At 43.9% G+C, this 24,448-nt stretch overlaps 1 protein-coding gene across 1 annotated transcript in view; it reads left to right on the forward strand.

The window, feature by feature from the left end:
• Positions 1-24,448, forward strand: part of SMCHD1 (structural maintenance of chromosomes flexible hinge domain containing 1) — a 178,814-nt gene that overhangs the window by 8,993 nt on the left and 145,373 nt on the right. The window contains exons 3-6 of the mRNA XM_083187559.1: positions 3,073-3,234; positions 15,670-15,752; positions 15,848-15,978; positions 20,210-20,324. Coding sequence (XP_083043685.1) covers positions 3,073-3,234; positions 15,670-15,752; positions 15,848-15,978; positions 20,210-20,324 — 491 coding nt within the window. The remainder of the gene's footprint in view (positions 1-3,072; positions 3,235-15,669; positions 15,753-15,847; positions 15,979-20,209; positions 20,325-24,448) is intronic.

The following is a 24,448-nucleotide window of genomic DNA, read 5'->3' on the forward strand; positions in this document are numbered from 1 at the left end:
CAATATTTCAGGGAACAAAGCAATGAAGAAGGCAAGTCAGATGTTTGGTTGCATAGGGAGAGGTATCCGCAGTAGAAAGAAAGAAGTAATAATGCCACTGTATAGGTCATTGGTGCGACTTCATCTAGAGTACTGTGTTCAATTCTGTAGGCCATTTCTCCAGAAGACTGTAGAAAGAAAAGCAACTAAAATGGTGCATGGCCTACATCACAAAATGTACCAGGAAAGACTAAAATATCTTAATATGTATACTTTGGAGCAGAGAAGGGAAAGGGGGGAGGTGATAGAAACGTTCAAATATATCAAGGGCTTTAACAAGGTACAGGTGGGAGACATTCTTCAAAGGAAGAGGAGCAGCAGAACAAGAGGACATGCACTGAAACTAGAGGGAAGAAGATTCAGAGGAAATTTGAGGAAGAATTACTTCACAGAAAGAGTAGTAGATAAGTGGAATAGCCTTCCATCAGAGGTGGTAGAGGCAAATACAGTAGTACAATTTAAACATGCTTGGGAAAGGCATATTGATATCCTCACAAAAAATAAGGATCAAATATGGTTTGAGGTAACATGTTTAAAAAAGGGGCAGACTAGATGGGCCAAGTGGTTCTATCTGCCGTCAAATTCTATCTTCCTATGACAACGGACGCCAGACTCCTAGGCTGGGGGGCAGTGACACAAGTGGTACATTTGCAGGGAAGATGGACACCCTTGGAAGTGCGACTCGATATCAACAACTTGGACCTGAGAGCGGTCTATTACGCTCTGTTGCAGGCTCACTCCCTCCTGGAACGAAGTGATACAGATCCAGTAGGAGAGCACAACGACAGTTGCGTATTTAAACCGGCAAGGAGGGACAAAGAGCAGGGCCTGCATGAGGGAAGCCACCAAGATCCTTGCCTGGATGGAGCTTCATGCAGTGGCAATATCAGCTATTTTCATTCCCGGGGTGGACAACTGGGAGGCAGACTTTCTCATCCACCATGACCTTCACCCCAGGGAATGGGGAATGCATCCCCAGGGGTTTGCGAGCATTAGGGCGGCTTTGTTTAACGGCCTGGAAGTTTGAGTGGCAGATCTTAGCTCAAAAAGGATTTCATTCCTCAGCCATTCCTACGATGACCCAGGCCAGGAAGTCGGTGGCTCATCACACTACCACAAGATTTAAATACGTGGCATGGTGTGAAAAGATGAGTTTTTCCACCATCAGATTTCAAACTGGAACGGTTTCTGCATTTTTTTGCAGATGGGCTTAGACTTGAGCCTCTGATTGGGGTCCTTTAAAAGTTCACATGTCGGCTCTTTCTAAGTTGACTACGTTTCCAGAAGTCCAGATATTCTTACAGGGTTTCCTACGTATACAGCCCCCGTTTGTGCCTCCAACAGCGCCTTGGGACCTGGAAGTGGTCCTTGCCTGCTTTCAGTCAACATGGTTTGAACTGTTGGAAACCACGGAGTTGAAGTACCTCACCTGGAAGACGGTGACGTTGTTAGCTCTGGCTTCAGCCAGGAGGGTGTCTGAGCTGTGCGCTCTTTCCTGCAAGAGCCCCTATCTGATTTTTCATCGAAAGTGGTGTCGGCATTTCATTTGAACCAGCCGATTGTGGTACCTTCCATCTTAGGGCATCAGGATATTCCATAATGAACGGACCTGTAAGGTACAACCAGAGTACTGAAGACACTGCCTTGCAACGCGCAAGAACAACTGGAACAGGATTACAGTAATTGCAATCAGAGCACCGCACTGAGGCGGGCGCTCAGTATCCCATATGAACTCTGTGAAATGGATTTACCGGTAGGTATTAAAATCCTATTATTTAGCTCCACCTGTGGATCTTTTAAAAGTTTGATGGTTGAATACGCAATCTGCTTGGTTTCCTCATTTAGTGGGCAAAAAATTACACAGCTTACTTTATAGGTCTACCAATTTTTATATGCAAGCAGATAGGTCTGGAAGTTATTTAGCCCATTTAATTCCTTATGGCAGACCACCAATTACGGTTTAACAGCTAACTGACTCTAATGGCAATATGGTCATTACTAGTCCAGATATTGCTAATGTGTTTCTCTCCTTTTACGCTGATGTTCATAGGTCCCATTTAACAGAAAATTAAAGTGTCTGTTCTTCATGAGATGGTCTGGTTGGTCCGCTACCACAAGAAGGTGTCTGTACACCTATGTATCGAACTACTGGGTCGGGTGGTTACTTACGGCTGCTTTCAATCCAGTCCTTTTCAGTTAGACCTCTTGTCACAATAGACTGGTTCCCACTTCTTCCTTCACAGGAGTCTCTTGCACCATAGACACGAGTGTCTCTCCTTTTGGTGGCTGGTTTCCTTGCACCTGTTGGTGGGATTGGACTCTCTTTACCACCAACCCAAGTCTGTAAGGTTGGGAGCAGTTATCTGCGGCTCCCAGTATCATGGCCTTTGGAATCAAAAAATCTATTCCATCTCAGTTTGCTGAATTGGAGCCCTATTGATTGGTTAAACCTGACTATTCTACTACAAAATCCCTCACTTTGTGCAAGTGTACCTACAAGAATTGATGCTGTTTTGAAGGGAAAAGGTGGCCACTCTGGAGGAAATTTACTAAAGGAAATACACTTATTTTTGACATTTACTATCCCGAAAATACGGCAATTCGTATTGATGTGCTATCAATATGAATACAAATTGCCGTATTTTCGGGATAGTAAATGTCAAAAATAAGTGTATTTCTGGATACAAATACACCTATTTTTTACAAATTTTCTTCCCCATCTGTCTCTCACATTTTAAAAGTCATGAGTTATTTGACAGGTAAGCTTTAAACCAGTCATCATGTTTTTAGTTTGACTATAATGTGATAGCAGTTGCCATGTTCTCAAGAGTTTGGGTGGTAGATTGGGACTGGCCGTGAAATGAGATCTCTTAATGCTTGAATGGATTGATCAATCCATGAAACAAAAGCACATTATTTATTGAGGTAAGTTTACACTTTGTCATATCTGAGTGAGCCCTCATATCTGTAAAAAGGTAAAATTAACACTAATCTCATTTGTTTATATTTTTATGTTTCTATATGTCTTTGTAGATGAAATTATTAAAGATGGCATCACCATTTACCTTCTTAGTTCAATTGACCAACTACTACTTTCTGCAACAAAAGAGAGGATCACATTTTTACCTCATTATGATACATTGGTGAAAAGTGGAATGTATGAATATTATGCAAGTGAAGGACAAAATCCATTGCGTAAGTATTTATTTGGTAAATTAATGTAGCATGAAAAACGCGGGGGAGAAGGGGTAATATAACTTGAATCGAGATGTTAAAGCAGGGGTAATATAACCGATCAAGAAAGGAGGGAAAGGGAAGATTTGTCGTGGTGTGGTGCACCTATTAAAGAGGGAGTTCATATTAAAACATAACCTTTATTTATTCAATTATTAAGGCAAGCGAAAAATATTAAAAGAAAACACATATAGACAGACAAGGGACTAGTGGTGTGTTTAAAATTACACGTGCGGACTCTTCGTGTGTGTTTGATATTAATTTTGGAGCAAACAGGCTTATTTTGAAACCCTTTTATACCTTGATTGTATTACTGCAACTGTTTCACTTTGTATATTTCGTACATTGCTCTATAAGCATTAAATTGAGACAGAGTATCAGATTGCAGAAGACAAGGAGTGAGGCTGTCTGTGCACAATGATATAATGGTTTCTTTCTCCTACTAGAGGAATTTGTAATAACTCAAATTAACCCGTTGGCTCCTGTTGAGATAATGATTCCTGTTAACCCCTGACACTAGATATTAGGAACTGACATTAATCACAATTATGGTTGTTCCCAAATATTTGTGACTGTATAGTACACTATAATAGTGCCTTAAAGGTAATGAACTGCGTTAATTGCTGCAGTATGATATTATGAGTCTATAGTAATAAACAAATAATGGACTACACTAGTTGCTGCAGTGTAGTATAATTAGTACATTGTATTCAGAAAGCACACTTTAATAAATCATGTGTGGAGGTGATAGGGTTCATGTAGTTCACGGAGCCGAGGCTCAGATAGTGAAGCCGCTGCTCATGATATATAAGTGCAGGCTGTCACAACAGAAAGGAATTTGAGCAGCACAGGCAGACAGGCAATAGCCCTTAAAAGGGCTAAGGAAGGCACAGTTGCTAACATTTCAATATGCATTAGGTAATGTAACACACACTGTTAGGAGCGCCCGCACGGCTAAGGGTGCTGAGCGCGTGTTTTCGCTAACCGCTTCAGGGCAGAGGTTGGAACACTGTCTAATGATCTGCCTCAGTAGTAGTGTTCATTCATGCACCCGCTATCTTTGAAAACCCATGCAGTTCCTCTTACCTGCCTGGGGTGTAGCTGTCTGCTGTGGTGTTTCTAGTACAGGTCTGGTTTGCATATAAGTGCTGATATACAGACCACACTAAGCTAGAAGCACTACAGCAGACAGCGACACTCCAGGCAGGGAAGAGGAACTGCATGGGTTTTCAAATATGGCGGGTGCTAGAGTGAACACTAGGTAGGATAGCCCCTCCCCTTCCCTGTCCTGATTGGTTGTGGCTCCTGTCTTTTAATTAGCAACAATGTCTGTACCTACAGTATCTTTGTTCCTATCCTTATTAATATTCATATGGTGATTCAAAACTCATCTGTTAGATTTTAATATTAGTAAGCATAGGAGTCTCTAGATCAGTGGTTCCCAACCTTTTTTGTCTCCCGTACCCCTTGATTAGGATTTTCATATATGAGTACCCCCTCGCAAAAAATTTTAGGGGCGTGGCCTAAAAAGGGTTGTGGCCTCATTTGAAGAGTGTGGCTTAACAGGGGCAAGTCATACTGGCAATGACGAGGGAAAAAAAAGTGCAACCACTTGACCACAATATAAGCTCAGTCCATTCTGCGGACAGCATATAACAGAACACTGTCAAATGTCTATTACTGAAGCAACAGACATTCCAACGGATCACGTTAGCCTTCCAATAGTGCCAGATACACATATGCTCCAATGGTGCCAGGTATGCCCCCACAGTGCCAGAAACAGGAATGCCACCACGGTGCCAGGTATGACCCCATGGTACTGGGCATGCGCCCACAGTACCATCAATGCCCCTATAGTGCCAGCAATAAGTATGCCCCACAGTGCCAGCAATGCCCCACAGTGCCAGCAATGCCCCACAGTGCCAGCAATGCCCCACAGTGCCAGCAATAAGTGTGCCCCAGTGCCAGCAATGCCCCCACAGTGCCAGCAATAAATATGCCTCCACAGTGCCAGCAATATCTATGCCCCCACAGTGCCAGCAATATCTATGCCCCCACAGTGCCAGCAATATCTATGCCCCCACAGTGCCAGCAATATCTATGCCCCCACAGTGCCAGCAATATCTATGCCCCCACAGTGCCAGCAATATCTATGCCCCCACAGTGCCAGCAATATCTATGCCCCCACAGTGCCAGCAATATCTATGCCCCCACAGTGCCAGCAATATCTATGCCCCCACAGTGCCAGCAATATCTATGCCCCCACAGTGCCAGCAATAAATATGCCCCCACAGTGCCAGCAATGCCCCCCACAGTGCCAATAATAAATATGCCCCCACAGTACCAGGAATAAGTATACCCCCACAGTTCCAGCAATAAATATGCCCCCACAGTGCCAGCAATAAGTATACCCCCACAGTGCCAGCAATGCCCCCATAGTATTTCCCAGCAGCAGCACACTCACCATTGATGCTGCTGCCGGGGAGAGGACAGTCCAGTGTCCCCCTGCAGTCACTGTAGCTGCCGCCGCTGCTTCTCTCGGGAAAGAGAGTACAGCACACTACGCATCTCTCCTTCCCTTCACTGTGACTGGGCTGCCCGCCAATCAAAGTTTGCGGGCTGGCTCCTGATTTGCTGCCGGCCCGCAAGCACTGATTGGCTGACGGGGGCCCAGTCACAGGGAAGCACGGTGAGGGGTAGGAGAGATGCGCAATGCACTCTCCTCCCCTCAGTCTCAGAAGCTGTACCACAGGTTGGGAACCACTGCTCTAGATAATTCCCTGTGGCCGCATAGTATTAATTCGCAATTTCTCGAAATGCATGTTTAATTCGAACCCTCATTAAAATTCTAACAGATATGTCTGAGGCTGACACATATCTATATTACCCTTGAGTATATAATATTGGGTTTTTCACATTAAATTGGTTGTCCTGTCCTTTCTAACAAGTTAGAGTAGATTATAGATATATCGCAATATGTGGGCGTCTATTCTACATAATTCTGGAGGAATTTAACAGCAAAAAACGCTGTTGAAAATCAGGATGTACTATAAATATAATATTAGTTATTGCAGAAAAGATGTATGATAAAGAATTGTTTGTAATTATTCAGAAAACATACTGTGCCAGTTTAACAAGAAAGGCTGAACTAGTTGTGAGTGCTAGTGTATTAGGTGTTCTAATGAAGAAACTATGTAAAAAGCCTCATTGTGAATACCATGCTGTGCTTTCTCACCTCGTTTAATGTGAAAAATCTATGAAAAAGTGATGTGTACGGAGTTTCCATCTGGTGTGATAAGTGGGTGTACGTGAAAGGTGATAGTGGTGCTGCACTAGTGGCACATGTTATTTGTGTAAGAATTTCATAGGGTCTGAATCTGCCTAGGGCTGAAGAAGTGCTTAATGAAGTGACAAACTGGTGAATGATCAAAAATATTAAATAAAATAAAAAACGTGAAGCGTGACTAATGAAAAATAAATAAGACCTCATCCAATATGTGAATATACAGTAAATAATGGTTCAATTATTATATAAAAAATTATTGATAAATATATTAAATAAAATAAAAAAATTAGCGATTCATGTGTGTAACCATATTCTGCACACACATATATATATTTTCCCCGACAATTAAAAAATCGCGTCCATCGCATGCCTTAAGTTAAGGCATGCGATGCGACCGTTGCGATTTTACATAGGGAACAATGTTAAATGGGCCAACGGATCCGATTTTTTTTTTTTTTCATTGTATACCCACCCTTATGGGTATTTTACATGACAAATGCCCCGCCCCCCCCCCCCCCCCCCCCAATTGTTGACGGCACCCCACGATGAACGGCAACCCGAAGCGTGGCGAGCGGCGGCGGTACGCGTCCTCCGACCTTTTCATACCCCCACTATCCACGTCGGCGTGGAGTTGATTTTATATAGTGTGGCAAGCCACCGAGCCCGAAGCGTGGCGATTGCACGCGTAATACCTGTGAAGTAATTCGCGTCCCCTCGCGTGGCTCGCCGCGCTTGCCATACTATATAAAATCAACTCCACGCCGACGTGGATAGCGGGGGTATGAAAAGGTCGGAGGACGCGTACCGCTGCGCTTGCCACACTTCGGCTTGGCGTTGATCGTGAGGTGGCGTTAACAATGGGGGGGGGGCATTTGACCCATCAGGGTTGGGAAACAATAAAAATTGGGGTCTGGGGGCCATTTAACATTGGGGACAATGTAAAATCAGGTCTCAGGGACCATTTTACATTGATTCCAATGTAAAAATTGTGTCCATCGCATGCGATCGACGCGATTTTGGGGGGTCCCAATGGATACAATTTTTATCACTGGCGCCGTGCTAGGAAACAAGATATAGATATAGAGAGATATATATATATATATATAGTACTCTTTACCTATCACGGCGCCCATCGCGGGTACATTTATGTCTGGACGCGATGCCCGCGATTTCCCATTGAAACCCATGTTAAACATGGAAATCGCGTCGGTCGCGTCGCGGCCGGCCATAAATGTACCCGCGATGCCCGCGACGCGATGCACCCGATTTCCCATAGCAATCAATGTTAAATGGCCCGACCGACGCGATTTTACTGTTAAATGCCTCAATGGACCCGATGTGACCATAGGAAACAATGTAAAATGGCCCACAGAGGCCAAATAGGCAACCTTGACTGGAAAATGGCCCCCCCAATTGTTACCGCCACCCCACGATCAACGTCAACCCGAAGCGTGGCGAGCGCCGCGAGCGGCGGCGGTACGTGTCCTCCGACCTTTTCATACCCCCACTATCCACGTCGGCGTGGAGTTGAGAATAGAGTAGTGGGGGTATGAAAAGGTCGGAGGACGTGTACCGCTGCGCTCGCCACGCTTCGGGTTGACGTTGATCGTGGGGTGGCGTAAACAATTGGGGGGGCCATTTCAGAGTTCAGGGTAAGTATTTGGGCTCTAAGGCCCATTTAACATTGTTTCCTATGGTAAAATCGGGTCCATTCAGCCATTTAACTGAAATCGTGTCCATCGGTCCTTTTAACATTGATTCCTATGGCAAATCGTGGGCATCGCGTCGCGGCCATCGTGTGCACATTTATGGCCGGCCGCGACGCGACCGACGCGATGTCCATGTTTAACATGGTTTTCAATGGGAAATCGTGGACATCGCGTCGGTCGCTTCGCGTCCGGGCATCTTTAGCCCGCATACGACGCGATTTTTTACCTCACGATGCCCACGCTCAAGATCGTGGGCGCCGTGCTAGGTAAAGAGTAATATATATATATATATATCTATCCCCCAGCTGGTGTATGCTTTCTTTTTGACATGCTTTAATACACTTCGTTTTTTCTTCAACTACATGTGAGTGCTGGTTTCTTTTACATCCCTCCACAAAAGGGAGGTAAGTGCTTGTATTATTGCTTATATGGGACCCTGCACCGCAAACTGGGAATACCAACAGTGAGTGCCACCTTGTTACACTTAATCTATATATAGATATATATATATATAGATATATCCAGGTAGGGGTAGCACTCCCGTACAATAAATCAATTTGCGCGGTGCCTTCCAAGGGAGATCCCCGTCCAGGAGCTCCAGTGTATACAACGTGTACGGCGGCACTCAGGAATAAATCACACAAGGCGCAAGTAAGTAAGCATTACTTGCGCCTTGTGTGATTTATTCCTGAGTGCCGCCGTACACGTTGTGTGTGTGTATGTGTATATATGTGTGTGTGTGGGAAGTTCAGCCTGGCACTCTTCCTACTGTGGCTCAGCTGCCGCGGTGCCCTCTTGAAATGATGCAATATGCAAAGTAGATACAGAAAAGAGGCACTCAGGAGTTCTTGGTAAAAAGGTAGCAAATCTTTAGTGAGTTAAAGCCGACGTTTCGTGGGTCTGCAAACCCCTTTGTTGCACCTCCTGAGTACCTTTTTTTCTGTATCTACTTTGCTTGTGTGTGTGTGTGTGTGTGTGTGTGTGTGTGTGTGGCGCCCACGATATTAAGTTGTATGACATCGCATCGCATGCCATATGACTGCATGCGATGCGATTTTTAAATTGTATAAGGCCCTATACGATTTTTAATTATATAAGCACCCTAATGGGTGCTTACAATGTTAAATGCACCCCCACGCCACCCCCGCTATCAACGCCAACCCGAAGTGTGGCGAGCACAGCGGTATGCGTCCTCCGACCTTTTCATACCCCCACTATCCAAGTCGGCGTTGAGTTGATTTTATATAGTGTGGCGAGCCACCGAGCCCAGAAGCGTGGCGAGCGCAGCGTATTACTTTACATGTATTCCGCGGGGCTCACTGTGCTCGCCACACTATATAAAATCAGCTGACGTGGATGGTGGGGGTATGAAAAGGTCGGAGGTATGAAAAGGTCGGAGGACGCGTACCGCCACCCCTCACGGGCTCGCGGCGCTCGCCACACTTCGGGTTGGCATTGATAGTGGGGGTGCTTTTAACATTGTAAGCACCCATTACGGTGCTTATACAATTAATTATCTTATAGGGGGCACATTTAACATTGAAAACACCCATTAGGGTGCTTATAGAATTTTAAATCGTATACCATTGTATATGGCATACAATGCGATGGTATACAATTTAAAATTGTATAACATCGGCTGCCATCGCGTAACATTGCATTGCATCGCGTACCATCGTATGCCTTACGGTATGCGATTGGATGGGTGCCGTGCTAGGAAACAAGTACCATTTATTGTGTAGAATAATGGGTAATTATTTGAGATGCACTTAATTCCAGCCAAGGAATGTTCCACGTATACACGTTGGCATGTATTACTGTACCTAGTCACGTGCATCTATGAATGGCAGCAGATATCATCCTTAAAAGGGGTACCAGTGGCAGGAGAGAGGCATCTATGTCATAAATGTACAGGCTTTGCATAGACGGCAGCAAAAAGAGCCTTTTTTGTTATGAATTGGCTTCTTTGCTGTAGTCAGGTGACTTTGTACTAATCTGTCTTTGAGGTTTCCAACTCATTTGTATCCTGTCAGGTAAGATTTTTTTGTAAATCCATATCAGTATGCAGGACATAGATAATGGGGGTGTACCTGCGCACTGAGTGGCTATTATTCGGACTAGTTACAAAGCACTTAGTACAGTCTGACTCAAATCATACTGGTTGTGAAACATATAGAGAAAAAGGGGTTTTTTCTCTATATGTAAGGATTGTAAGCTCCTCCGAGTAGGGCCCTCTTCCCTCCTGTTGTCAAAGCCCACTTCTCTTCACATGTCACTCACAGCTCCCCTATACTCAAACACTCAGTGACCATCTTCGTCTGCATACTCACCTCCATCATTAGCCTCAAGCCTCTAGTTGTATGTTGATTGGGTCCTCACTACTTACATTTAAGCTGTAATGTGTATTGAACTGTGGTGCTCTTTATTTGTACTGTATTTTTGTTATTTATTCAATGTTATGCCAAGTTTTGTCTCCCTGTATTGTTCCTTTGTACGGTGCTGCGAAACACTTGTGGCGCCTTATAAATAAAATTATAATAATAAGTTTGTGCTGAGCTCTGTCCTAGTGTCGAAATAGTTAATGGATAAATCATGTGTGACACAGTAAAATAATGTAACAATAATGATTAAATAAAAATGAAGATATTAACACAAATGGTAACGGTCTGCAACAGTAACCTGTCTAATTGCTGTTTGACAAGTGTGGACCACTCTCTCCCCAGTATTGTTACATTTATATTACTGTGTCACACATGATTTATCCATTAACTATTTAGACGCTAGGACAGAGCTCAGCACAAACCCCCTTTTTCTCAGTATGCAGGACATGCCAATGTTTTTTAAGTATATTATTTATTTCCTGCCATCTGTTGTTGAATGTGCCAATGAATCTGATTGGTTCTTCTTTCTGGATTGTTTTCTTTGGAATTAATAATGACTGGATTGTTGGTGAATTGCTTTCTTTGGAATTAATAATGACTGGTTTGTTGGTGAATTGCTTTTTTTTGGCCATTTTTTATATTTCTGTTACTGTATCCCCTTTGTGAATATCTCTCACATAATTGCTGTTCTCTTATACAGAGGTCCGTTTGTTGGGAGCTATTTCTTTTCATTCTTAATAGCTCTCCTTTGGGGATGCCTTTAATTGTTGCAGGAAGATGTGAAATGCTATTTGTGGCCATCTCCTTACGTTACATATCTGTCATGATTTGTCCATCTTCGCCTATCCTGATTGTCAGGTTTAGGAAGTTCACCTCATGTTAACTCATTGTACCTGTCCGTTTCAGATTTAAGTTGTTTGAATTCAATAGGGTGATGAATTCTTCAAGATGTTTTTGTTCACTGTCCCATAAAATAAATATATCGTCTATGTATCTCAAATATAGCAATATCTGATCCGTGTATTTTTCATTGCTTTCAGTAAACAATCAGTTCTCTCTCCCATCATCCCAGGTAGAGGCCTGCATACGTGGGGGCACAAGCTGTCCCCATAGCACTTCCTCTAACCTGGAGGTAGTACTTGTCATTACAAGTAAAATCATTTTTTGTCAGGATAAAATCCAGCATTTTCCGTAGGAAAGAGCTGAGTTCTTGATCTCTTCCCGTGTACAGGAAGTATTTAATTGCAGAGATTCCCTTATAATGGTCTATGCTGGTGTATAGACTCTATACATCATAGGTAGCTAAGAAAGCTCCAGGTGTTACTGTGATGTCTTGTAATTTCATCAATACGTCCATAGTATCCCTGACGTAGGAGGGTAGGGTTAGTACGTATTGTAGTAGGTACTGGTCCACAAAAATACTTCCTTTCTCTGATAGTGATTTTATGCCGGAGACAATTGGTCTCCCCGGAGGCACTTTGTCATTTTTATGGATCTTGGGGAGTAGATATAGGGTGGGTGTTACCGGTTGGTCAACTTTTATGAGTTCGTGATCTTTTTTCATGATTGTTCCATTTTTCCAAGCTTCTGTGATCAGTTTTAGATATATATCTGAAAATTTGGAGGTTGGGTTAAACAGCAGTGGCTTATAACATGATCGGTCATTGAGCTGTTTGTTAAGTTCTTTGATGTACATCGTTCTCGGCCACAGCAGTATATTTCCCCCCCTTATCTGATGTTTTACAATGACATCCTGTCATTGTGCTACTTCTTGAAGGGCTTGTCATTCCCCTGCTGAGAGATTGTCTTGTTTGATTATTTGGGGTTGGTTGAGCAGAATGTCTAGATCCTTGGACACTAGATCCAAGTATACCTTGGCCGGAGGGCATATTTTGAAGTCTGGGAAAAATACTGATTTATTTCTCAGTTTTTTAACGTCAAAGGGTCGTAAGTCAGTGTGATTGTATTCATGACCTGTCTCTAGTTCTTCCAAAATTTCAAGTGCTTGGAGATCTTCTGTGTTCAGTTCTATACTAGTGGAAGTGGAGTTTTCTTCTCTTAATCTTGTTTGTCGTCACACAGGTCCTCAGGTACACTATAATATGTATGAGATTTACTGTACACCATTTTGGTTAACCACAATAATTCTCAGAAGCCTACGCTCCGATCTAATTACCATATGAGGTTTTGCTAGCCACTCAACATATGTGCAGCCTATTAAAACACTGCACACCTAACTGGCCATGGTATAAATTATTTAGCTGACAGACACCATATGTAATTAGCAGCAATAGTTATCTCACATGCAGCCTGTATGTCTAATTACTATATAGATACCTTTTTGGACAGCATATGTACAATTTATGAGTATATTGTACACCAATCAGGATACGCATTTGACCTATCCCCTAGAAAATTGTAGGGATCGACCCATTGGAGCCAGTAATTACATAGTGCCGGCAATTTATTGGAGAGACCTACAATACCGAGGTCCCAGCTCATATGCTGCCAGATTGACAGCAGTGCTCACTAAATTAATTGGCACATAAGCTATATGATCCGGCCGGCTTGTGCTGTCAGACAGTGATCATTGCCCTAGCTGACTTTTATGCGCTTCCTGACCAGCAGCTATAATTACACATGCTGTTCTTTTGACTAATAATAACAGCAAACGTAAAAACCACTGAACCAGCCTATAGGGCACCTGGCTACAGTATATATTATCCAGCAAATTAATATCACATGCGACTGGCTATAATAGTTAACCTATATGCTGTCTGCCTGTCTAATTATTACACAGGTGTCCCTTTGATTGATCATTATATATACAGTCCACGAGTATACTGTACAATTAATTGAAGTGCATATTACTGATTCACGCCTAGAAATGTATCGATCAGAGACAATAGATCTGTATAGCACTGGCTACTTAGAGAGGATCTCGAATACCTTGGTTTTGATATATGGTGTAAATATCACGTGAATACTACACACAAGGTTAATGTATCAAATCTTTAGCGAATAAATCCAAAATAGGAACAAGGTTTCCAGTATAAAGTAAAAAGGATTTGGATACAACTTTGTACTAAAAGTACAGTAATAGGTATATACAGATATTTACACCACTATATGAGACCATCATTGAATTAAAATCTATGAAACGACACACACGGCTGTAATTTAATACATATTTTATTGAATGGATTTTTGGGAAATATTTCACGTAAACAAATTTCCTTTTTAATGAATAACAAATAAAAGGTATATCTTGAATAAACCAGGAAGATTTTGACCTGAGGGCAAAGATTAAAGTCTGGATAGTATTGTGATTTCTTCCTTAATGGAGTGGCATCTGCATGTACCCCTTGCATTTCTTGTGTAAGACCAATTTGGAAGTTCTCCTCTGATAATTCCTCCAATATAGAGAGAGCCTGCAGATCATCCTTAGAGAAATAATCCATTATATTGGTTTGGTTCGTTATAACTTGTGTTGTTTCAGAATCATTCTGAGTGAATCCACTTTGTGTTATTTCCCTTTGATGGAATATCCTTTTTAAGGATATGTTTCTGCCCAAACAAGTTGATGTCCCGTTCAAGATCAAAACGGTTAAAAGATTGGGTGAGGCTGAAAGAAAGACCCTTTCTGAGAACTAGATGTTGTGGGGGTGTGAGGGCATGATCGGTCAGATTGATAACTCTTAGGGTGTCCTGTTCTGTTAGTATCTGTGCAGTCTCTGATCCCTGTTATTTTCCTTCCATTCTCTTTTGATCCCTTTTTCTTCTTGCCCCTCCTGATCTTTCAGAAAATCTTCCTATATTGTCTCTTGTTTCCTTGGGGGTAACCCCTAAAAAATCCAGCGGATTTCTGCGGCTAAAGCTGTATTCGTGCCCTAATTCATTCTCAGAGGAATCAACCTCAGATGTTGAGTAATGGGTGTTAGTCAAATGTTGTGGCTTTCGTCTCATATTGTTCCATCTGTATACATTGGTGGAAGTAAAATCCTGTATATCCTCTGAATTGTTTTAATCCCATCCTGTCCCCGCCCCCCCCCCCCCCCCCCCCCCCGCTCTCAGCAGCGGAATGGACTTCTATGGCGGGGGGGGCGGCCGAAGGACGCTCAGTGACTCTGAAACCTGTCCTGTTCTCAAAATGCAGGGTGTCCGGCTTTAGGTTGCGCAGTGGCAGCAACCTGTAAAACCTACAGTGATTGGCTGCCGGGCAGCCACTGTTCAATGATTGGGTCCCGGCGGCCGCTGCAGTCATTGGCTCGCAGCGGCTCACGGCGGCAGCTCACAGGTTCAGCACAGCGCGTCCTTCGGGACCCCTTTAGTTTTAAAAACTGAGTTCCCGGGGACCATTTTAGGGTAAAATATGCGCTATAGCGCGTTTTTGTGAACCCTGATGCAGTATAAGAGACAAATGCACATGGGTGACCTGGCTCACTAGCTCGTGTAAGAACATTCGATAAGAAGCCCAAGCTTCATTTAAAAAGTAAATAAATAAATAAAAAACATGAATTGGTTTCAGAAAATCTTGATGTGTTTGAATATTTTTTCATTGGCCTTTCTTTATCACCATCCTGAAAAGTGATAGTGATGTGAGATTTGCAGTGTAACCTTTATCACCACAAATGTTTCTTAAATTCGGAGAATCATCTCTTTAACACCTGTTTTCAGTGGCGTTGGTAGTTTTCTCCCTATATACTGTACAGATGCCCCTTTAATTTTTACTAGCATTGTTGTGAATACTGATAATGGATATGCTAAACGTTGCAGTGTTTATTGAATGTGTTCGAAAATGAATAATATATAGTATTAGTTCTGTATTAAGTTAAAACCTTTTGTGTACAGCTTGGCATGACTTTAACATTATACCTAAATTTAATTATGACATTTTTTATTTGACGGTAAGAAGACCGTGTTGTATACTGCAACCACTACTAGTATGGAATTTGTATATTTGTTTTTAATTATTTATTACATTTGCTTATTTATGCATTTCTTTATTCTATGTTCACAGCTTTTGCCCTTTCAGAGTTGTTAGATAATTCACTTTCCGCAACTGCACAAAATTCTGGCAATCGCAGTATACAGATTAGGCTGGTAAGAAGCTTTTATTGCTTTGTTACCCACATGCATGGAGGGGGATATTTTCTTTTCTAAATCTTTTTTTTTCTTGTCATTCAAAAAACACAAAGCTCTTTGATGATACCCAAGGAAAACCGGCTGTCGCAGTTATAGATAATGGAAAAGGAATGAATTCAGTACAGCTTAAAAACTGGGCAGTATATCGGTTGTCAAAATTTACAAGAAGAAGTGATGCCTACAGGTTAGATATTAATGGTTTGCTTTATTGTTATTATTTTTTTTTTCTATTACTTAGAATAGCTTTTTCATTAAGACCATTAAAATTGTCAACTTGTTTACAAATGGATTAAAAGCTTGAATAAAAATGTAATTTATAGGAATTATAGAAGAGCCCAAATAGTATACAAAGGTATTCTCATAAATGTTTGCTGCAGTTCCGCCAAACAACCACTTCTGGGACACCAACTCTCGTGAGACACCGCAAGAGTCGGCCATTTTTTATTATTTTTCTGACATTTCTTTATTTTCTGAAAGTGCATTTTCATCACAACACAATGTTGGTGTATTCAATGCGCAGATACATGGTCGGCGAGTGGCAGAGAGGCAGGGTTTGTATGACGAGGGTGGGGTTTTTAGTTTTTTTTTCGCTTTGTTTTTTTGGTGATGAAAAGCCATCCTCTCCGTCCAACCCGCTCGCCGTTTTCGATGTTTAGCAACAAAAAAAGGATGCCCTTAAGCGGCGAGGTTCACCACAAATGCAGCTAGCCCGCGGCATTTTACGGCGATCCCTCCCGTTTTGATGGACACACTCAGTTTCAGGGAACCGGCAATGTGGAAACTGCAAGTGAATGGGATGGCGTTGAATACTCTGGCAGCGAGCTATCAGCACTGCTCACAGTATAACTTGCCGTCAACATTGAATATATCCCATAGTGACTGGGATACACCATGATACTGTGCTGATGAATTTCATATGCAACAGTTGTATATCTACTGGGGGGTATTCATTGTGTGCAAATATTTCTGAAAGGTGGAAATATCAGCATACACCTATTTAATGCAACCACGGATCAGTGAAAATATCTGCAAATCTGTATTGTTGAAAAGTCCGCTAAATTGTCAAATTTGCTTCCGTTTTAAACCAATCCCATTTTCGCTGATCCACTGGCTATCCAACTGCCAGAAAATTCAGACAGTTGAATAGGTTTTTATATTATTTATGACTTTTGGAAATATCTGCACTGATTGAACACCACTTTAAGTCTTTGAATATGAATTACTATGATGCAGCGGCCTTGCCTTTTTTTCTGTTTGCTTCATATACCGACTCAGTTGCACACAAAATATACAAGTGTCCTCTTTAAATTGAATCCGTAGTCTCCCAGTGTGTCCTAGTCACATTTTAGCAAACAAGACTCCTGGCACTAGCAAAGTTGAACTGGATCTGTTCGTTCACTCTGGTGACTTATCAGATAGATATAGAGATATATATGTGTGTGTGTGTGTGTGTCTCAGAAACACTGCGTCAGTGAGTGAAACTAAGGGCGAGATTCTATGCTATGCGCTAAATGCGCATGTTTTATTTGCGCACCACATCGCCGCAAATCGCCAATTTTAAATTTGCATTTTTCCGTCAAAATGCGCATATTTAATGTGATGCGCATTGGAGGCTGAAAAGTGCAAAGAGGGGCGATTTGCAGCGAAGTGGTGCGCTGTATTTAGTCCTGAAAATGTGCGATTTTCATGTCTGAAAATCGCACATTTATAGGACAGCGCAAAGTGTAAAAAAAAAAAAAGAGCGCGGGGTCCCCCGCCCGAGCATAACCAGCCCCGGGCTCACTGAGCCGGTGCTGGTGACATAAAATCAGAGTCCCCGACAAATAGGGGTCCCCTTGATTTTATGAAACCAGCACCGGGCTCAAGGTCCGGCGCTGGTTCCCGAAATACGGGGGACAAAGTGACTAGGGGTCCCCCGTATTTTAAGAACCAGCACCGGACACAACCAGCCAGCAGGGTAATGCCACAGCCGGGGGGAGACTTTTTATACAAGTCCTCCCGGCCAAAGCATTAACCCCCTGGCTGGTCAGCATGGGCAGGGGTCCTGGGGAAGTGGGGACCCCCCCAATAAAGGGGTCCCCCCCCTCCAGGACTTACCAGCCCATGCTGATAGTCCGGGGCTGTCCTCCATGCCCCTGGGCTGTGGGCATGGAGCTGATGATTTGTGTAAAAAAAAGAATGAAAACTATTGTTTTACACTGGCGAACTATGAGTCCCAGCAAGCCTACCCCGCATGCTGGGACTTGGGGAACCCCAAGTCCCAGCATGCGGGGCATTAAAGGGCCCGCTGGCACTTGTAGTTCTGCAGTGAAAAAAATAGTGCACAAAATCACACTGACACCCTGTAAAATAAAACTTTAATACACACAAAACACACACACACTGATACTTACCTACCTTGAGCCCGTAGGTCGGTCCCTGGATCCGGGCTCCAGGGCAGAAGAGTCCGGTTCCGGGGCCTTGGTCCTGGTTCCGGGGCTGGTCCTGGGGTTCCGGGGCTCCTGGCGTGAAGGGTCCGGGATCCGTGGTAGTCCCCAGGGGTACCTAAGGAGGCAAATCCTACTCACCTGCTCCCCGGCGGCGACCTCCGGTGACAGCGCTGCTCCAGACTGGTACCCGGCTTGCAGGACTTTGCCCGGCGCTGAGATGTTTCCTCCTCGCCGTCTCTGCACAGAATGATTTCTCAGCCAATCAGGAGCCGAGAAAGTCGGCTCCTGATTGGCCAGAAATCATTCTGAATACAGACGCCGACGAAGTAACAGCTCTGCTCTGGATGCGCTGAGATGTTACTTCGTCGGCGTCTGTATTCAGAATGACTTCTGGCCAATCAGGAGCCGACTTTCTCGGCTCCTGATTGGCCGAGAAATCATTCTGTTCAGAGACGGCGAGGAGGAAACATCTCAGCGCCGGGCAAAGTCCTGCAAGCCGGGTACCAGTCTGGAGCAGCGATGTCGCCGCCGGGGAGCAGGTGAGTAGGATTTGCCTCCTTAGGTACCCCTGGGGACTACCACGGATCCCGGACCCCGGATTCTTCACGCCAGGAGCCCCGGAACCAGGACCAAGGCCCCAGAACCGGACTCTTCTGCCCTGGAGCCCCGGAGCCCGGACCCAGGATCCAGGGACCGACCTACGGGCTCAAGGTAGGTAAGTATCAGTGTGTGTGTGTTTTGTGTGTATTAAAGTTTTATTTTACAGGGTGTCAGTGTGATTTTGTGCACTATTTTTTTCACTGCAGAACTACAAGTGCCAGCGGGCCCTTTAATGCCCCGCATGCTGGGACTTGTGGTTCCCCAAGTCCCAGCATGCGGGGTAGGCTTGCTGGGACTCATAGTTCGCCAGTGTAAAACAATAGTTTTCATTCTTTTTTTTACACAAATCATCAGCTCCATGCCCACAGCCCAGGGGCATGGAGGACAGCCCCGGACTATCAGCATGGGCTGGTAAGTCCTGGAGGGGGGGGACCCCTTCATTGGGGGGGTCCCCACTTCCCCAGGACCCCTGCCCATGCTGACCAGCCAGGGGGTTAATGCTTTGGCCGGGGGGACTTGTATAAAAAGTCTCCCCCCGGCTGTGGCATTACCCTGCTGGCTGGTTGTGTCCGGTGCTGGTTCTTAAAATACGGGGGACCCCTAGTCACTTTGTCCCCCGTATTTTGGGAACCAGCGCTGGACCTTGAGTCTGGTGCTGGTTTCATAAAATCAAGGGGACCCCTATTTGTCGGGGACCCTGATTTTATGTCACCAGCACCGGCTCAGTGAGCCCGGGGCTGGTTATACTCGGGCGGGGGACCCCGCGCTCGTTTTTTTTATTTTTTAACCATTTCTATTATTTTTTACAGCAGAACCCTGCACGGAACATTGCGATCTGTGCAGGGTTCTGGCTAATTCACCTAACAGACCCAGGTCTGAAATAAGTGCGATAATTAGTCCCTTAAAAAATGCGATGTGCAAATGCGCATAGCATTAAATAAGCGACTTGTATACTTTTCTGTGCGAAAACATCTGGATGCGATAAAAATGCGAATTAATCTCGCATTTTTATTCACCAGACCTAAACGCACATAATATGCGATTTCAGCCCCTGTGCGCATCCCATTAAATAAACGATTTAATGGTAAAATGCGATATCGCCATTTTGTGGTCTAATTACCGCAAAAAAACGATAATCGCATCCCATAGAATGTCACCCATAAGCTCTTTCTCACAACGGCAACTAGCTTTCGAAGCTTTTGCTTCAAGCGTGCTTACTAGTTAAGGCTATATGTATGAGGACACTGCTGTACCAATTTAAATTGTAAAATGTAAATTTTTGTTCAGATGGCTACAATGTAAAAACAATCCAGTTTATTGCAATAAAATATTGTGTGTTGGAAACATAAAGCTATGTCTAAAAATATGTCCCTTTTTATGTTTTAGTGATGATACAAGCTATGTCCGACCTCCACCTGTTGCACGCAGTCTGAACAGTGATATCTCTTACTTTGGTGTTGGGGGAAAGCAAGCCGTTTTCTTTATTGGTCATTCAACTCGTGTAAGTTTTCTAAATACTGTGTGCGTTTACCCAAAAAGTTAAGATGCTACTGTACTTTTAAACAGTGGCGTAGCTATGATGCGGCAGCTTGGGGGAGCCGCCTGCGGTGGGCGGCCGGCGCAGTGAAATATGAATGTGCGTGCGCACTGCGGTGGCTGAGATCGATGCTGCAGCAGCAAGGACAAGGAGATGCCCAGCGGCGGCACACGTCAAGACGTGGCGTTGCCGCTTGCTCCCATAGGCTGGTAGGTATACAGAGCCTATTGGGTCACGGTGCATTGCACTGAATAGGCAGGCGGGGACAGCAGCTAGCTGTCTCCTGTGTGAGCCGTGTTCTAAGTTCTGTCTCTGCTTCCGAGTCCCACAGCCTATCAGCAGCAGCACAAGCAATATGGACGGGACTCATGAGCCAGGCTTACATAGGAGGGCAGCAGTAGCAGAAGTCCCTTTACTTTCCACGCTGCGGTGCTGAGCCCCACCCCCTCCCTCCAGTAGCACCAGCACTGAGCCTGCATTCCCAGAGCCGGAGCTGCTGCCTCTTCTCTGCCAGTGGACAACTACCTTTCCCTGGACCCGGCAAACACCTGCTGCTGCTCTCCGCAGTGTTGCTCCTGCTGCTGGACAGGCCCTCCACCTAGCGTCGGTGGTATGTTACTATTATTGATAATCTCTTGGGGATATATGTATGGATGACATTTTGGGGACGTATGTACTGTATGTATGTATGTATGTATGTATGTATGCATGCATGTGTGTATGTATGTGGGAGGGTATGTATGCATAAGGGAGACTGTGTGTGTGTGTGTGTGTGTGTGTGTGTATGTGGGATGCAGTGTATGTATGTACTGTATGTATTTTGGAGGGTATGTATGTATGAGGTAGTCCGTCTATGCCCTAACATCCCTGCATAGTGATTTTATCTGCTGTAACAAAACCCTGCTGGTAAATTGGATAGTGAAAAACTTAAGGTGCGTACCCACGGTACGATTCATGTTTAGTCCGATATCGTATGCGATTTCACAGGAACGCACTATAGGCTAAAAACCATCAGATTTGGACTGAAAATAATGTACGATCTGCAAACGATATAGTATACGATCTGACGTCACAGCTAGTAGGCTAGATCCTGGACGATCACAGTGTTTGCATAATGGAAAGGGATTTGAAAAAATAACAAAACCCTCATTGGCAGGCTGTAGAAGTGGGTGTTTATGTTTGCAGGGTTGTATCAAGGCTCAGCAGCCATTTTTAAATCACTGCATTTGTGCAGAGTGAATATTTTGGATTTCTTCTTCAGATTATTGCAGCTTGTGTGCTAATAAAGCTTTTCCAAGGTCAATAATGGATCCTTTTCATTGTAATTTGCTGGCAGCGTATGCAGGAGCTGCTGTGATAGCAGAGAGTAATGATGATAGAGGAAAAGGCCCCAATAGGGCAAGGCGATCCTGCTGGACCAAGCATTGGCTTTTACAGAGGGATACTCTCTCTCATATGCCACTACTTGTCCAGATTCGTGAAAACAACCCAGTAGACTACCGTAACTACCTGCGGATGGATGAAAGTACATTCCAGGAACTGCTGGGACTGGTGAGGCCCTATATCCAAAGACAGGATACCACCATGCGGAGGGCAATACCTGCAGAGGAGAGGCTGATCGTCACTCTGCGTTTCCTGGCAACAGGTAGATCCCTAGCGGATCTGAAGTTTGGGTCCTTGATTTCTCCTCAGGCTTTGGGGCGTATAATTCCTGAAACCTGCAGGGCCCTATATGCTGTCCTCAAGGCACAATACTTGAAGGTAAGGACAATTTAAAAGTCACATTAGTTGAAAATATGTATTCACAGCATCCTCTGTAGAGCATATGCTAATACACATGGTCCCATTGTGTTCCCACTTAATTGCTTTATTTGAAGTGTCCTTTGTTCTCTATGTGTGCTCCCCTCATGCTCTGAAAGCAGCAGCAGTCATATACCTAGAGAATTGAGCACACACCAAATACATTGTTTATAGTTGTAAAATCTCTAAACCTGACACCACTTAAGATTGCCGGCCGGGGCAGCGGCAGGGCTTACGGAGATGAGGAGGGGGAGAGACGCGGGGGGTGGGCCATAACTCTGTGGTGGGTTTTGCTGGGGCAGGACAAATCTGCCCTGGTTGGTTTGTTGTACCCCAGTAAAACACAACAAACAAGGGCTTAATACAGGCCTGGGCAACCGGTGGCTCTCCAGATGTTGTGAAACTACAAATCACATCATACCTTGCCACAGTTTAGCAATAAAGAAAGGGAGTGTTTAAACTGTGGCAAGGCATGCTTGGATTTGTAGTTTCACAACATCTGGAGAGCCACAGGTTGGCCTGTCCATCCTTAATATATCTCATGCATGGTTTGCAAAGTATAATTATCTTGAGAAGTGTGTACTGTCAATCCAATTTCCTCCTAGGGAAGGCTCAATTTTGACCATCAACAATGAAATATACTATAAAGTTATGTTAATATAAACCTCAAATTAAATACATTTCTCTTCAAACTTCTTTTGTAGTTCCCTACTACTCGTGAGGAATGGCAAGGTATTGCGGCTGATTTTGAGACCAGATGGAACTTTCCCAACTGCGGAGGGGCCATCGATGGGAAGCATGTCCGCATTACACAGCCACCCAAATCGGGTTCCTTGTACTATAACTAAACCTCCCTTCTAGTGATGAATGCCAAAATGGACTAAATTTTGTTTTCTTAGCTGACGAGGCATTCGCACTCCATGAGCACATCATGCGGCCCTATCCTCAGAGAGTGCTTAATCAGGAGCTTCGTATTTTTAATTACAGGCTTTGCAGGGCGCGACGCACTGTGGAAAACGCCTTCGGCATAATGAGCAACAAGTTCAGGATTTTCCACAGTGCAATCAATATGCGCATCAACAAAATCCAATGGATAGTGCTTGCATGTTGTGCCCTGCATAATTTTTTGAGGCGCAAGGCAAGACACGAAATACCCGTAGTGTCAGAACCGGAACCAGCACAGCAGTCTCAGGACATCGAGGGGTGGACCTCCCTTAATGCCAACCCACTGGCACATGGGTCTTCACAGCGTGCAAAGCAGGTCAGAGACCAGTACCTGGCCTACTTCAATGGAGAGGGTGCATTGGACTGGCAGCTTCAAGCAATTGCCTGATACAGAACCAGCTATTTGTACACATTTGTTTATGTTACTTTACTTACGGCAATGTTCCCAAAATTTGCATGTGTTGTATTTTTGGGACAAATAATATGTTTGAAGTATTAAAAATGTTTATATTACTATTGCATAAAGTTTGTTAAATGTTACCAAAATGTCTGTTGATTTTTTTAGAAACCCAATAGTCGTAGCTGAATGGTAGTATACTACACAGAATGTCACGTATTTATCAATACCTTTTTGAAAAGCACTAATTTACGAAAACAACAAAGTTTTGCTGATAACAATATTTATTGCCCTTTCCACAAAAACTTGCAACCAGACAATATATACATTTTTTTTTACAAATTTAAATGAAACATGAAGTGTTTTAGGATCATAAAAACTAAACTTCCAAGTAATGTGTATCAAGAACTTTCCATCAAGCGAGATATCACAACTACCTAAAGGCTCAGCATAAACTTGGAGATATCAGGAACAGAGATATCTTAACTACCCAAAGGGTCTGCATCTATGATAAAATTTACAACTTGTACAGATCAGGCTCACAGAGGAGCGTGGCCTGTGCACCCACCCATACCGAGGGAGTACCACTCGGGCCGGGAGTGGAAGTTTGATATTGGGGCTGTGATGAGGTAGCACTTGGGCTACAATACAAGGGTGGGCTTGTATGATCAGTAAAACTTAGTGGTGGGTATGATGAGCGAGCTGGGTATTGGTTAGGGACAGGACGATGGCCTTGCTGCGTTGTATATGATGCTGATGATGCGAGGTTAATATCACGCCTTAATTCGCCACTGCGCCCCCGTATCATCAGATCATATACAATCCTCTTGAAATGGATGCGCTGGTCTGGTGCCATTGCCTCCAATTCCTGAGCAACATGTGTCCCAAAAGCATTAAATTCATTGGGTAACTTATGCAGAACCTCCTCTGCACTTTGGAGGAACCG

Source organism: Crinia signifera, chromosome 5 (assembly GCF_055691185.1).
Source record: "Crinia signifera chromosome 5, ASM5569118v1, whole genome shotgun sequence".
In the NCBI taxonomy this organism is placed as follows: Eukaryota; Metazoa; Chordata; class Amphibia; order Anura; family Myobatrachidae; genus Crinia; species Crinia signifera.